General features: G+C 38.2%; 1 protein-coding gene across 2 annotated transcripts in view; it reads right to left on the reverse strand.

Annotated features, from left to right (window-relative positions):
• The window catches only part of PSME4 (proteasome activator subunit 4), a 64,786-nt gene that overhangs the window by 15,636 nt on the left and 32,828 nt on the right, over window positions 1-16,322 (reverse strand). For both annotated transcript variants that reach the window (XM_042880840.1, XM_042880849.1), the window contains 13 exons: window positions 9,034-9,089; window positions 7,900-7,956; window positions 7,653-7,708; window positions 7,445-7,543; window positions 6,889-6,951; window positions 6,634-6,729; window positions 5,716-5,847; window positions 4,137-4,346; window positions 3,355-3,491; window positions 2,968-3,021; window positions 2,008-2,137; window positions 938-1,019; window positions 221-374 (listed from right to left, as the gene is read on the reverse strand). In XM_042880840.1, coding sequence (XP_042736774.1) covers window positions 221-374; window positions 938-1,019; window positions 2,008-2,137; window positions 2,968-3,021; window positions 3,355-3,491; window positions 4,137-4,346; window positions 5,716-5,847; window positions 6,634-6,729; window positions 6,889-6,951; window positions 7,445-7,543; window positions 7,653-7,708; window positions 7,900-7,956; window positions 9,034-9,089 — 1,326 coding nt within the window. The remainder of the gene's footprint in view (window positions 1-220; window positions 375-937; window positions 1,020-2,007; window positions 2,138-2,967; window positions 3,022-3,354; window positions 3,492-4,136; window positions 4,347-5,715; window positions 5,848-6,633; window positions 6,730-6,888; window positions 6,952-7,444; window positions 7,544-7,652; window positions 7,709-7,899; window positions 7,957-9,033; window positions 9,090-16,322) is intronic.

Raw genomic sequence — 16,322 nt, forward strand, 5'->3', positions numbered from 1 at the left:
ATAGAAATAAACGGTAAGCACTTATAGTACCCACAACACCGAAGAACGCCAAGTAGGAACTGAAAAACGTGAAGGTGGTAAAAAGAAAAAGGATAAATAATTTGTTGTTACTGTTGTTCAATCAATCAAAAAATATATATATATAGTACACATTACTTAAGTTCTGTTTTTTTCTGCTGAATTTCATGATCAGTTGATGCAACTGGTTAACAGTACTCACTGAGGCCAGGTGTAATACCCCCAGTGTGTCTTCTCCACAAAACAGCACGACTCCCACGCCTCCTTAGTCTTTGGTAAGCTCCGACTGTCATAGTGCAGCCACTGGTTATCCAGTCTGTCACCAGCCTGAATACTCGAAGGCTTAGGGCTTCCACCTAGTTCAACAATAATTTAGGTGCTATCAAAATTGTTCACCAACAGCTCCAGTAAACATCGCAACTTACTTAACCTAAGTTTGCATCTTTGGTCAGTTTTTTCCCCGTCAAATCTGTACCAAGATTTGCTCTGTGAGATTAAAAGCAGTACTCAATAGAAATAGTAGAAATTCCTTTATGAATTTAAATAAACCTGCCATTTGAAATGCTGAGACAAAGAAGGCATACAAGGCATTCTCACAAAGTACAAGGCTTTTTGAAAGGAGAATGACCATAATGTATCTCTGAAGTTTTAACTCACTAAAAATAACTGAATAGTTTAATATATACAAATACAAAGTGACACACGTAATATTTACAACACATAAAGTATATTAATACATAATAACGTAACATGTACACAATGCTTCTAAAAAAGACAAAAAATTTACTGTTTAGTATTACCTCTTTTGTTTGAATGGGACATTAACCAGAGAGAAATAAAAAGCTTGAGATTCCATGTTGACTTTAAGCAGAAAAATCTAAAGAACCTGTTAAAATCTCATATTTTAAATAGAACTTACTTATTTCATATGGGCATATGGGCACTTTCTTGTGTGTTCTCTTGAGCTGCTTAAGAACACCAGCCACAGCTGAGATGGCCACCTAAAAGACAGAACCAGGGATGACCACATCCATTTCATACATTTCCCACCAGAAGGCTGTTTCATCATCCCATCAGATACAGTTTAAGCCTGCTTCTCTGCCCTAAAAACCCAACGAACACTGCAGCTAACTTCTCCACACTAGTGGTTGCAGTTTCAGTCATTCAGCAGACAGGAATCAAGGGTGGCATTTGTAGAGCACCAACATCTCCCTGCTCCACAAGGAGGTGGCCATTACCTTCAAGTCTCACTAAGGAGACAAGCAGAATGGAAGGTGCAAGCACAGAACAAATAAGCTAACAATAAAATAACAAAACCCAAAACAAACCCACACATACATAAAAGGATTCTAAATTAAATAAATACAAATAGGCACATTTCATGTTTTCACAGTTTACAGACTTCCCATCATTTAGTGTAGCTCTAGCATCACCAAGACTCTTGGATTAAAAGCTTTTAAGCACAGAAATGTCTGTAGGAAGGTGGGTGATGGAGACCAGCTCAAGATGCCTGGGACATGGGCTTAGGCTCTGGTGGCGCAAAAGCAATGTTTATTGAAGGCTCATTCTTTTTATAGACTGGATACACTACAAGATTGTAAACAATTAGCAAGTGTGAAACAAAGCAGAGGCTTGTGTGCAAGCAGCTGTTCTTGTACTCCCTTATCCTAGTTTCTTGTGTTCTGCTTACACAAGAAACATAAGTTCTTTCTTCCTTTGCCAATCAGTCACTGTTGTTATTGATAGAAGTATTCATCCCTTTCAGGGTCACTGTTGTTTTTGCTAGAAGTATCCATCCCTTTCAGGATGAAACACTGTAACACGTTACTGACCCTTTCAGGCCAGTCACGTAGTCCGCACAACAACAGATCCCTTCAGGTGCATAGGGGTGCACCCTCCAGTTTTCGTACTGCATCACAGCAGAACAGCAAACATCTGTGCTAAAACCCATTGGGCTGCAAATCAAAGAGGTAGTTATGTTGGTCTTACCTTACGAACTACAATTGCATCATGGTTGAGACACTGCACAAAAAACCTGATGGCACGGACAGGCAGTATCCTATCATCCCTCAGGAGCAGGGACAGAAAGCCAATACTGATGTGCTCAAACTTCCAGGGACTGAAAATGAAAGCAGACAGTATGTAGCAGAGTTTTGTCTGCACTGCTCTCGCACAGAAATGATCACACAGGTTGTGTATGTATAGAACATGACTGAACAACAGTCTGAACATATGTCACTGCTATAGTCAGTGAGCTCCACTGACAGCTAGGGACATCTTCAACAGCTCTGGGAACAAGTGCAACTAAAATTACACCCAGTTGAAATGCCAGGATTAAAATGGCACCACTAATGTAGGATACTGACCTAAAAGGTCATTCTTTTAAAGGTTTTATTTTTATTTTTTAATATGATGCCACCGATTAAAATCTATTTGGACATCAGTATTATGGAAACATTTTTTTTCCCACAACAATAAACAGCAACAAAAATATATACCTTAATCAACGACAAAGCTGAACTCCAGGATGTAACTTATATTAATAAAGACTAAATCTCAATGAGAATAAATTTAAGACTCAGTCACTCATTTATCTGGGAGACAGTAATGCAACATTCCCCTACATGGGCCATTATGTTTCACTGTGGACAGACAGAACCCACATATGAATTCAAAAGGGCCTCCCAGGTCTTGCATGTACTTTTACAAAACAACAGCAACAACAAAACCAAATAAACAAACAACAACTTTCCAAGCTAGCCACAACCAACTTCATGCAAGATTTCTACTGACAAACTACTTTTGGACAACTACCTGAAGGGCAAAAAGTATTACTCAAATCTGGTCATTCTAACTGTACCTCTTGATGGAATTGATATTTATTCTTGTATTCAACTGCAATCCACTATAAAGAAATAAAACATTTCATACACATGAAGGGAGACTTACAGATTTCTTTGTTCCACACAGTCCAACAGCATGTTGACCAAATTTTCATAGTTTCTAGGCAGGTAGGAAGAAAAAAAACAAAACAAAAAAAAATCATCAACCAGACTCTGTTAAAAGAATTACATAAAAGTAGATTACAAGTCCCTCACCACAAGGTGAGTGAACACAGTGCAGCAAACACAACACCAATTGGCAGGACAGGGAAAAGGAGGAGGAAGGAATCCAAGTGTAGAGGAGAGAGGCTGCCTCTCCAAGAGAAAAAGCTCATCACAACAATTCTTGGACACTCCCTGTTTGTCTATTTGAGATTAGCTCAGCAATTTAGGCTTATTAATGTCCAGTTAGTACTAAACAGTACAAACCAGTGATGAGGGAGGTTTAACTTACCGCAGAGCCTCGGCATTCTTTTCTTTCTGCCGCTGAATCCCTAACTGTATTTCTTCTGAACGAAGTGGTGGGAAACCTAAACTGGGATGTCCTGATCTCTGCAGCATAACAGCTATCTCAGTACATTGCTCTGGAACCTATTGATAGAAAAATGCACAGATTTCAATCTGAGGAGCAATCACAAGATTTTTTGTGCTTGCTTCTGCTTTGAAATTAGGAGGCTTGAGAATCATAGGAAGAACATATCATTTCCTTTCTGCATAGGTGAGTCCTCCAAGTAGTGAAGGTAACTGTTCACACAGCAGAATTTTTTCTTGCAAGCACATATTTTGTTTTAAAATTAAAGACACACTTTAGAAACTGTTTTTAGGAATTAATATATTAAAATATTAAATACTTCTATTAATGATCATTCATTGTTAAAAATAAATCATGCCATTTATTGATTAGGAAAAAGACAGTTCTGCAAATCTGCTGACAAGGTTAATTTGACTACTCTGTTTCACCAATACATACATTTATACCTGACCAGCAAGAAGCACACTAATTAACACTGGAAAACTAATTCAACTTCCTTTTCATTAGGAAGTTTAACAAAAAGTTACAGTTTCCAGTAATAACGCTTCAATTTAAAAGATACAGGTCTACATTCCTCTGTAACAGAAGTCAGAACAGAATCAACATCAGAATGTTAATTTAGATAATATAAACGAGTCTCAAACTTTGTGTAATCAGACACACTGAGAACCCAAGCCACTGACTCCAAGCAATCTGTCACTTACTGCAAAATCCAATCCGATTGTTTCATATTGCCTGTGGATTTTTTCTGCTAGGTCATCAAAAAGTCTGACTATGGATGGCTTTTCCAAGGACATCGCTTGGCTAAGCCCAGAAGAAACAATTGCTGGCCATGTCTGTGCAATGCAGTCCCAATCATGAAGATTTGCCAAGCACACTCCACTGTGATTTCCAAGAAGACAATATAAGGCACCCTATAAAATTAAAGATACAATCTTTAAATAAATGTAAAGTGCTGTTCATATATGATATCTACACGTGGTCACTCACACAGAACAAGAATTAATCTTCACATTACCAAATCATTAATACGCCATTGCACGGCCTCAGTGACAAAACACTGAACACTTTTTGAAATCATTTTTGGGCTAAAGAAATGTTCTGACAAAATTACACGTCCTGACAATTAGCTACTTCACAAAATGGACATCTGACTTTTGAATGACATTACAGAACAAATTACTAAATGATTAAGGATCACACCTGGTTTTTCTGTAAACATATTCACATCTGGCTGCAGACTAATTACAAGGCTGCAGACTAAGCCCAGACCTGAAACTGCTGACCGAGCATGATGTGGATGTAACAGTTGTGTGAGAAGTTGACAAGAGTTGTGAAACCAAGAGTGGCTGGATTTCACTGGTGATTAAACTGGAGCTTCATGAGAAATTGCCTAATTTCACAGATAATTGGAAGGAAGTCTTGGGGAAACCTTACTGTTGAGTAGAGTCTTAGGAGGAATAGTACCTAGCTCACCATGCCAGCAATACTGAACAGGCTAAGACTGGGTAGGTAGCAGTATCAGAAATGCCAAATTGTAGTACTGCAGCAAATGCTGTAATGTAGGAAGACTGGGATCAACTGGGATAAAGTAACTAAGTTTAGCTTTCTTATTACAGAGAAGATGTAGAAAGAGGTGCAAGGATAAAAGAAACTGGAAAAATGGCAATAAGCTATGGAAGCAACATAATCATATGCTGTCTGACATTAAATATCAGGCAGGTAAAGTAGGATAAGAAGCTAGATCTGTTGCTCTGATCACACAACAAGAATCCAAACCTGTCCCTGAGGTCAGGAAGACTGAGGAGGTGCAAGGTAAGGGAGGGAGCACAGTGCTTCCTTGGCTAGGAAGGGAACACCTGGACAGACAGTGTGCCCCCAGTATCACTGCATCAGCACCACTTCCAGACAACATCAGAAGTTACCTGCTTTTACTACAATGCTTTTCAGTGATCAGTTTTTTGTCCAGTTTGAGTTATCCATTTCTACTGTTAGAGCTGACTGAGCTGCTCAGTGAGTTTTACGGCTTTGGACTACAGCTTCCTCAACTTCCATTAAAAATAGCTGCTAACATTTGCTTTTGTAACACCTGAACACACAATGAAATGAGGAACAAACAAAATTTCTTCTGACAACGCATTAAACCCAAATAACTGTTCATATTAGTTGTACTTAAGCTATGTGCCACAGAAGTGTAAGAGTCATGCTTGTAAAAAAAATCAGTATTGCCCCTGTAAATACACTTTCAAAGACAGACACGAAACAAAGTTAATGAGACAGTACTTTGAATTGCTGCTGAGTGACATCTTGTCGATCTGGACGCAAGAACTCCAAAACCAAGGGAATGATATCTCTGCAGCAAAAATTGTATGTTCCCAGAGCTGTGAAGAATGCTTGCTGAGCTTTACTTCTGACCTGTGGGAAGACAGAAATCACTAGAAAATCACCTGAACCAAAAATATACACTACTTCAATTTGTTATGTAAGGGTGCTGCTGTTTCACCTATACAGAATTCACGGGATTGATCTGTGCACTGAAGCATGTTACTTGTTGTAGATGTTAAACTACATGCTTCCCCTCATCCTTACAACTGTATCTAAATAAACTTGTTTCGAGCACTTATTTGAGAAGAGCTAAAAACTTCTTTATACTGCCAAAAATGGTCACTATATTTTTAAGATCACTTCAAAAGCAAACAGCCAGCATAAAGGGTGCTATATGCAGAACTCTAAAGAGCCTGTAGACATTGTGGATGGATTTGAATTTATATATACATGGAATTCCCAAGGGCTAAGAATTCATAGTGCATCCATTGCCACATCTGTTTTGTATATTGTTTTTTCCAGATTTTATTATTATTTAAAAAATATGCTTGCCTACTTCCTAAAAACAGATTTAGGAACCCAGTGTTATTAATCATATTGGAAATATCACATCTCAAGCTAATATATTTTTAGCTGAAATTATTTGTCGAATTACTGTTTTTGAAATCTAGAAAATAAGCTCAAAAACGTGCAGCTCTTAGGCTGACTTTCCACCCATCCTTAATTTGATGAAGAGTGGACTACGTCTAAATTGGTAACTAACATAGATGAAGTAATTAAAAGCTTCATATTGCCATGAAAATGAATTGAAAAGTGAAAAAAGTATTAGAAAAAGGCCAACACAGTATTTCAGAACTTCAAAAAATGGTTACTTACCTGGCCATATGAACTTGTGGACAAACAAAGAAGATCTCTGATCATCTCCTGGTGGGAGGTTTTATATTCACATCCTTCCATTGTTAGTGTTCTCAACTGAATTGTATTCAGAACACAAATAAAGGATTCCTTTTAGACTTTAATAATGTCAGTGAAACAGCAGTGCAGGATCACTGCAACTTTAACTAAACGACAATATGACACATCAGCTTTTCTAGTAAACAGGTTAGTGATACTACTAAGTGAAAGTATTACCTCATGCTGCAACATAACTCTGTCTATCAGCAAAGCTCTGATATGCTGTTTCTTTCCTTGAAGCTGAAAGGAAATAGATAACTGGGTTTAGATTTCAGTATTCACACAGCAGCCTGTACTGACTGAATTTCCACCTGGTACTTCTTATTTAATGTAGAAAATTCTGAGAATGTACTGTGTTTTTTTCCCCCCTCAGGTAAAGGTTTTCATTTACCTATTTTCATTCATTTCATCTGGTAATAAGTTCCCTTTGCAACCAAAAGGAAGCTCTGGTCACACAAATTACTCTGTTAACAATTATCAGAGCAGAGCATCATGCCAAGACTCAAAATTCTGGTCTAAGGATGCTAAGTGGTGGGTTACAATTCCAAAATGCTAAGCATAAGATTTCCAAATAAAGATACAAACATACTGCAAAGCAATATTCTTTCACAGAAATTACATTTCAAAATCATGAAAATTTTCTTTAGGACTGTAAAGAAAATGTGGAAAAAGCCTTCCTGTGCATTAACAACTATTCTCTCCACACATTTAAGCTTTACAAAGAATTACTGACCCTGTTCTCCATTGATTTTTTCACTAGGTTAAAGCTCTTCCATCGGGAATCGAATTCATGTTTGTGAGACCCTTGGAACTGCAAAACATCACTAATTATCTGCAGAAAAGAAATGATGAGAATTAATAATTATCTTCCAAAGTCAAGTCATCTTGTTTGCAAGATAAGAAATATGTCATATCTTAAGTACTAAAAATAATAAATATACCTTTATTATTAGGAATAAAGACTTGGTATCATCTTCTGAATTATCAAGTATGTAACCTGCAATTTGGAAAAAAATAATGTATTATATAGGAAAAGAGCTTTAAAATAAACAATTTCTGTAAAGCTTAAATATTACAGGCAAAGTAAAGGAAACACGTTTCTTATGCTAAATTTAACATAAAACCCACCATACTTCTTATATTGAACCTTATACTTGAACCTTATGTTAAGTTGAACCTTATACTTACGTAACAACTTCCTTGTAACCCTTGCAATAGTTTCACGATAATTCTCTCTTGATAAATCTGTACAAAATTAAATATATTCTTTGTTATAAAAACAAAAATTAATACTGAAGTACGTCAGCAGAAACCCAGAGCAGACTGCTCAGAAAACACAGTACAGACTATTGGACCTTCCTACCCTGCCTTGGTAGATGGTTTCATTTATAACCACAGAATAAGGCAGATTGTTTAACATATGAAAATTAATGAGTTACACACTAAGCAGGATAAAAGAGAAAGCCGAAAGAACACAGATGATACATCTTAGGGGATTAAGCCAATAAGAGAGTGGGGATTTGTTTCCTTTCAAGGAATAGAGGAAAAGACAGCTCTGATCTGAGTAAGAACAAAAATACAGAATCAAAAAACAGGCTCAATAATACGAGCAAGTTCCTTGGGAAGTTTTAAACCAGGATCATCTTGAATTGATCTAAACGATGACTAATGTAAAGCCCATTCTCTATTACATATCTTACACGGCCACAAATGCACTGCTTGTAAATTAACTGACCAGATTTTACAAGTGTCAAAGCAACTACAATCATCTGAACAGCAGTTACTGTGCCTCCAGCTCTCACTTAAACTTTCCTACTTGGAAGACAGTGAAGAACACAATGAAGCCCGAGGACAAAGCTACTCTGTCAACTTTGATGTTTCAGACTCTAAAGAATTGGACTCAAATAATCCTTTACCACTGAAGTATGACTATTAAGTGCCCAGATTGTGTGACTGACCCTTTGATCTTCGAGCAGTTTGCTCAGTCTCCAAATGTACTAGAAAGGCAGAAGGGAAAGCTATGTGATGCCTCCTTCCACCATGCCAATGACTACTAACTATTTTAATAGCAATGTTTCTTTTGTGAATGAACCACAGAAGCCTCCAATACTCCAGTGTTTATTTCATATCTGTGTCTTTGCCATAGCTGAAGATAAAATGGAGCGTGCACAAATATCCCATGTTGGCCCAAGAAAGCTCTTTAATACAGAGAATAATCAAAACTATGCTTTCAAGAAGAATCTACAGCTTTCACAGGTGAGTAGAGATGGGAAAACAACACAGCACTTTGAGCCTGTCTGAGCAAAATTAGTTTCTACTTACCATATTCAACACCTGTGTACAGTTTCGTCTCTTCCAAAGATACCAGACTTGGTACCCTGTGTGAAAACAAACCAAATATTACTGCACAGTATGGAAATCACCAACTACATGAACTTTAATGACATTTGATTAATTTTAACAAGCGAAATTTCATGTTGGTAGTGCCAAAAAGGTTTGGGTTAACTAAGTGTTCACCCTACTTCTCTAACAGTTATTAGGAAACCCTACTAATGTGTCAGACTGTATCAGAGACAAGTACACTGTAAGGATACTCGGAACCCACGATCTTGATTTCTCATTTATCAGCAACTCAGTATCTGTCAAATCTATGATCACACTCATCATAACAAGCAAGGCTGCTAGCCAGCTTAGGATAGGAAGGCCTGAAGAATTTGACTGCTGAATGGCAAAAGACTGAAGCAAGATCCTTTCCTGACAGGTTAAGTTGATGGAGCTCTTCTGACTCTGGTCCCCATAATCTACAGGAACTATACTTGTTACTTCAAGTTCATAATCAATAACTATGAAAAAATAAACAAAACAACCATACTTTTTCCAGGATTTTGGTCTTTTTTTAAAGTATATTTTTGAACCTTATTTACTTCATATATAGCCACCATAAAATACAAATTCAGACATCAAATTATGTTAATGAATGCAAATGAAATAAGAAAAGAAAGCGTAGGGCATGTTAACTAACCTTTTTTCTCCTCTACTGTATTACTATGAACAAATTCAGGCTTTTAACAACAAACTATTCTAATGTGCTTTGGAAAGAAAGTCAGGAGTAAAAAGTACCACTGTAATATTCAACAGTATCAGCAAGTAATCCCTATAAAAAAGAAATTTTTCACCAAAATTGCACCAGCAGTACCATCACAGAAAACAAAGCGATGCAATGCGAATCTACTCCTATTGCAAATGCTAAATAACACATCAGACACACCTGGTTCTACATCTGAGCACTCCCTACCAGGTACTAAGAGAAGCTTTCAGGCAACTGAAAAGTTCTACCTGTCAGAAGTAGAAAACAGGTTTATTCCTTCTCTTTAAAAAAAAAAAGCAACTCATTAAAAACATGACTGCTGCAATTACTGCACTGATTTGATAGAGGGGTGCAAATCTCAAGAAAAACCTTGAAACCAGAGATTATATAAACAGACTTCTCAGCTCTCGCAATGGTCGTCTCTGGACCAACAGAAGTCAAATCATGGGCATAAAGAGGCAAGTCATTTCCTTTTCCTCACTGTATTTTCCAGTATCGCTAAGGTAACTTGAAAACAAACCATTCTGGAAGCTTTTCTCCCCCCAGAATCTGCATCATGCTGGGTGCTCAAGAAATAAATTGACTGCTAATACAGTTTCCAAAATATCTAATCTAAATTCAGTCCTTTAGGCCATAAAACAAAGTTTTACAAAGATTCTGTGGCCTCAAAGCTGCTCTTAGGATCTACACAGCTCGCTTAGAAAAATGTTTGTTGGGAACTGCTCCAAGATCAGGTCTTGCAAAGTGGGAAAGACACAAGAAAGTGACAGTCCCAAGATTAATATCTTGAAGGAGGGGTGGAAGAAAAAGCAAACCTTCCCACCACAAATACTTCTTAAAAGAAACCTAACAGCTAAATTAATAATCTCAGGTAGAGAGACAGTAAGTAGTTATTTGTACAGTATGCTGGATATGCTGATAGGTAAACAAGCTCAAGTTCATAGCAGCATGTTTTTCTCAAGCATTTTAATACGTTTTTACCTTTGAACACTTCTCCCTGATAAGAATTAAGTTCACGTTTGGCTTTTCTATCCATGAGACAGCAAGGAAAGTTCAAGTGTGATTTAACAGGTTTCCCTCTGCTGGTCTTCAGAGACTGCAGTTTTTTGAGCTGTCCTTCAGCAGTTCTTTGCCAGCTAGTCAAATATCCAGCATTTAAAACCAAGCAAAACAATGCTCCAGGATCTCTGTGCCCTCCAGGTAGAAGCCAGCAGCAGCACACCAGGAGCAAGTCAACCCAGAGCACTGTGCAATCCTGACCCAGCCTGGGACTGCTCCCACAAGCCATGACATCGTTCCACACGCAGAGCCATTGATTTCTGCAGGGTTGCTAGGAGGGTGAAAATTCCTCATTGAAAATGTGACAAAGTTTTCTAATTGGCCAACTAAAAAGATCCATGCCGTCATACTCTGCATTTCAACTACTGGTCAGAGAAAGCTTATGGCTCTGCCTGGGACAAACAAAAGGAAACAATGTGTTTTCCATAACCACACAGTCAATACCCACAGCAAGATTCTCATTGCAATACTTCATGCAATGTACAAGTAACACAACGCTTCATTTCATATCAACACAAATTGCCAAGAAAGCTTAAGGGCAAAGAGTGTCCACAACTATGGCTAGAAGAAAAATTCCAGCTAAGCAGAACTTTGAGGAATTCATTCCCTTATTCGCTACAGCGCAAATCCACAAGCATCCTCATCTGCAAACAACTGATGTGTAGTGTTTATACAGCTTCCAGACATTTCACTGAGCATTTTGTTCAAGTGTCTGTAGGCATCTTCCTCAGCAAGACTTCAGCAGTAAGATCCACCTTCTCACAAACAGAACTTTTCAGCATCGCTCCATGGAACCAATTTCACACTGCACCACAGAATCACTGAGGTTGGAAAAGACCTCTGAGATCATCCAGTCCAACCACCAACCCACCATCACCGTGCCCACTAAACCACGTCTCTCAGTGCAACACCTACCCTCTTCTTGAAAACCTCAAGGGACAGTGACTGCACCACCTCCCTGGGCAGCCTGTTCCATCTAACTAACCAAGCTGAACCTAAGAGGTGGTGATAAAGTCCCTTGACTAACTCTGTTTCTGCATCCCTAAAGCAGCTGCTGAGGATCACCTGGTTAATACGCAGGCAGCAAGAATGGGAAACAAACAGGAACTCAACCAAACATCAGTGAAAGATTTTTCAACCTCTAACAGCATTATCTTCTTTGCATCTGGAAAAATCTCTACTTGCACACCATTACAGTCATTACAACAGAAAAAAACCATTGACATTATTGTCAGTTACAGCAGACCCTTAGATAAAAGGGTAGACTACTTGCACAGAGGCATTAGGAGCGCCTACACTCTGCACAGCAGGCAGCATCACACTGTGCTTCTGCCGGCATGGAAAAAAGTGCATGTCATTTTTCCACACCCATGACAGGTTAATTCACTGCAACTCTGACCAGCTGCATCAAAAGCTCCTGCTATCAGAAGGGATTGCTCCTTGCAACCTCCTCAATTCTTTTCTTCCCTTTGCCTTTTAAAATAGCATGAGGTATTTTGTAGTTAAGCTCTGATGGCTATTTTCAGAAAGATGTAAATTATTCCATAAATTACAGAAAAAAGCAGGGGAATTTTGCTCACAAAGTTGGGCAAAAATGTGGGGGAGAGAGGGAAATCATACAAACTACCCACTGCTTGGTCTCAGAAAATGCCGGAGCATTATGAAATCCAACCCATTTAAGCTCAAGTTCACTAAATAAAGCAATCACTCTTAACCCTTCATAGCAACCTGAGCACACATACACACAGGCCATGTGCTTTTGGGTCCACCAAGTGCGTTCGGTACCAAACCCACTGCTTTTCCTGCTCAGAGACTCCCAGTCAAAAGGTTTTACAAAAGGGAAACTGATAAATCAGTATGAAAACATTAACCTATGTTGGCAGGAGACTCAAGAAGACTTGAGCCAACGTACATACTTGGAGATAAACAACAGGTTTGAAATATTTAGCTAGCATTTATCAAGCAATGTAAATAAAGAAAACAAAGCTTTTGAACATGAAGAAAATAGAAACAGAAAAGCTTTGTATGTTAACTATTCAAGAAGCAAATCCATTTCCAACCAACACAAGTTGGTAGGGATACAAGACAAAGGCTCTTCTTAACAAGGAGAAATATTAAAGAACAATAATATTCTGAAATTGAGTGCTCTCAGGTGCTCAGTGTCAGGGAGCAAGTCTCTAGAAATGGATCAGATGACTTTCCACACAAAACTTTTCATTCCAGAAGTGAGCAGTGTAACAGATGAACATTAATCAACATCCTTCTAGAAAAATAACTGTAATACAACCTCTGTGATCTAACAAAAGAATCCCAGGTTAACAGTATGATGGCAGGAAAATGCATTAGGCTTCTTTCCACACATTACTAGAGAGGTCCTGCATTTCCAGTAGATGCTTTCCTACTGTAAAACAACTTCAAAAGAATGACAGCAACAACAACCTCCCAGCAGGAAATGGCTTCAGTGTCAGTGGGAAGCAGCCTGCTGTGTTTGTGGCTGCAATTTGTTTTTTCAAGGTTCAGGACAGGAAGGCAGACTCACTGCTTCTAGCAGCACAGTGACCAAGCAGTGCCTCTCAGCCCTCCTGAGGACTGCCTCATTGATGTAACACTACAAATTGAAATTTACCTTTAAAAACAACAAAACCAAACCCCCTCATGAGAATTCTGTGCTACACCACAGGTCGATTACACCAACCAGCAAGGAAACGAGCATTCAGCCACGCTGTGGCATCTGTGACAAATGGTCAATATAAAATGTCTGTAATTAGCTTTCTGTGTTACTTAAACTAAAAAAAAAGCACCAATTAACTCCTCATTCACTTAAGTCATCTTGCTCCATACCACACACACTTATGACTAAGTCAGTTAAATTAATTAGCAAATTAAACCAATTAAAATATATGAAAGCTGCTAATAAAAACCAGCAATAGTAAGACTGAGGCAGCTGTAATACAGCAGCTATTTATTTGCCTCTTACTAACTGGATGTCCTTTAACAAAACATACCTATGCACGAAGGCCAAAAGCTATCAGTATGTTTTAGCTTTACAAACAAACAAACAATTAAATATATTGAAATAATATCTCTTCTCCTTTCCTCTTCACTCCTGCCACTGCCATCCCAGGGTCCCCTGCACAAGGCTGCAAACAGTTCCCCAGAACAGGGTTTGCAAATACTTGGGCGACAGACGTTTGTCAAACCAAACAGACTCCAAAGGAAAAGAGCATCTGGGCAGAGGGAGCACTCTGCACACCAATGGAGGCTACATACTACTTATTTTTTATTATTATTTAAGCAACACTTGCATTTAAAATATTCCTACACTGCCACACGAGGACAGCGAATATCACCAGCACCAGTGTTAGCTACTGTGCCCACTCAGTACTTAAAACAGGCACTCTGTGTAACTGAATTAGCCACTGACAACAAACATCCTTGGTTTCAAATCAGTGCTTCATGTACATTCCCAAGCCTGCTCCTACTGTGTGCAACTGCTATCTTAACAAAAAACATCCCAGAACTCATAAAACCATAACTAAAATGAAACCCTCTCTATTCTAAAGGAGGTGCTTTTGCTGAACTTGCTATATACAGTTGGCTTATAATCTTTCTTGCAGACTGTGAACACATGGCACAGAAAGCAGCCTGTTTAATATTGCTTTTTAATAAGAAGAGGTCTTCTTCCCTACAAATATCCCAGGGATTTCCTAGGGAAGGAAGAGAAAAGACTGAGGCCCTGAAGAGCACGCATTCCATCCTGGCACCATTCTGCGATGCCCACTTACTTACAGTAATCCACTGAGACATACATTTCGTAAGAAGCACCTTCAAAGTGAACAAAATTGCATAAAATCATAGAATCATCATCACCATTTGCCCCAGATGGAACACCCAGCCTCTCAAGATGTTTAATCAATACTGATCTTTATAACTGCTCCTTCCAAATATACAGAATAAACTTACAGGGAGCTAACGTGTATTTGATAGGAAGTCTGTAAAACAGTGATGGGATGATGGGATCTCCTGAAGTATTCAATCCACCTTAAGAGGTCAAAAAATAACTATCTGTGCACACATCCACTCTATTTCCCTCAGATTTCCCATATTTATATATATATATATATATATATATATAGAAATTTGTGATAATTCAAATTATTCAAATCACACATAAAAAGAACTGAAGGATACTCAAAATTCACTCAATTTCAGTGGGGAAAATCCATAGCCCTGTATAAAGTGATTGAAAAGATACACTGCTTTAAGTATGGTTTCTAAAAGCCTTGATGTAAACGTAGTAAGTGGCTGCAAAACCTATTATTTCATCAGTAAGTAGAAAGCCTGTTCAGAGTACAAATAATGAAGGATTCTCAAGCTCTACAGTCATTAAGTAGAATAAATTATTACATGTCAAAATTAAGATTTAAGAAAAATAAGATTTCCATTTCTTTAGTCACAGATTGATTTCTGCTGCTGTATAAATTGTGTGTATTCAATAAGGAAGCACAGATAACAGAATGAAGCAAATCTTCCATTCAAAACATTTATAAGATGTTTGTCTTAACCTGCACAAAGAGTTCGCAGCTCCCACCCAAAAATACCAAAGGATGATCCTAAACAACCCAGACCAAGAATGAAACCACAGACATGGTCCCAAGTTAAGGACTGACTGAACCAAGCAGTGATGCTGACATGGGTCCCACATCATATTACTGGTACAAGAACAGCCAATGACTGCAGTGCCCTTCAGGTGGCCTTCTTCTAGAAGATATTCTAAATCAGGCTAAGTACCTTGCACTGTCTCTTTAACTAAAAGATTACTTAGATTCCTTTGATTGTTTTATATAGCCAACAGTAACGGCCTCTGCACAGCACTCCAGTGTAACACATGCTCTTAGATACTCTCAAAAGAGAACTCTCCCTTTTGCAAGGAGCTCACAGCAGCTCAGCACCCAAAGTAACACATCAGAATCTTGCCAAAGTTCTTTTAGACTTCGAGCAGTCAAAACTTGAGCCAAAAACCAAAACATCTCAGAAGTGCATTTCCAAGCACCAAACAAAGACCTCTGCCGTAAGCCACACCGTCCATGTTTCAAAACATGATATATAAATACACAAATAGTGAGATCAAATTCAGTATTAATATTTCAACACAGTTTCTCAAACAAGTCAATACTTAAGCAGCAATCTATGAAACGAGTCTATTCAAAGCCCAAACCACTATAAAGCAACAAGCACTGTTCTTGTTGCTTCCCAAATGAAAATTCACTCAGGCATCTTTGCTGGAGTTCTTATTACATTCCACAAGGGTAGGAGCATTTGAACAGGATTTACTTCCTAGTTTAAGATAAGAAAACAGCCAGGAAGAAGCTAAGTACAGAATGTGTGTTTGTTCAGGGAGATTATTAGAGATGGCAGGCGTCCTTTGGAGGAGAAAAACCATACAAATATATGCCCAGCTTCC

This window comes from Lagopus leucura, unplaced genomic scaffold (assembly GCF_019238085.1).
Source record: "Lagopus leucura isolate 7727_CA_CO unplaced genomic scaffold, USGS_WTPT01 Super-Scaffold_73, whole genome shotgun sequence".
NCBI classification, from domain to species: Eukaryota; Metazoa; Chordata; class Aves; order Galliformes; family Phasianidae; genus Lagopus; species Lagopus leucura.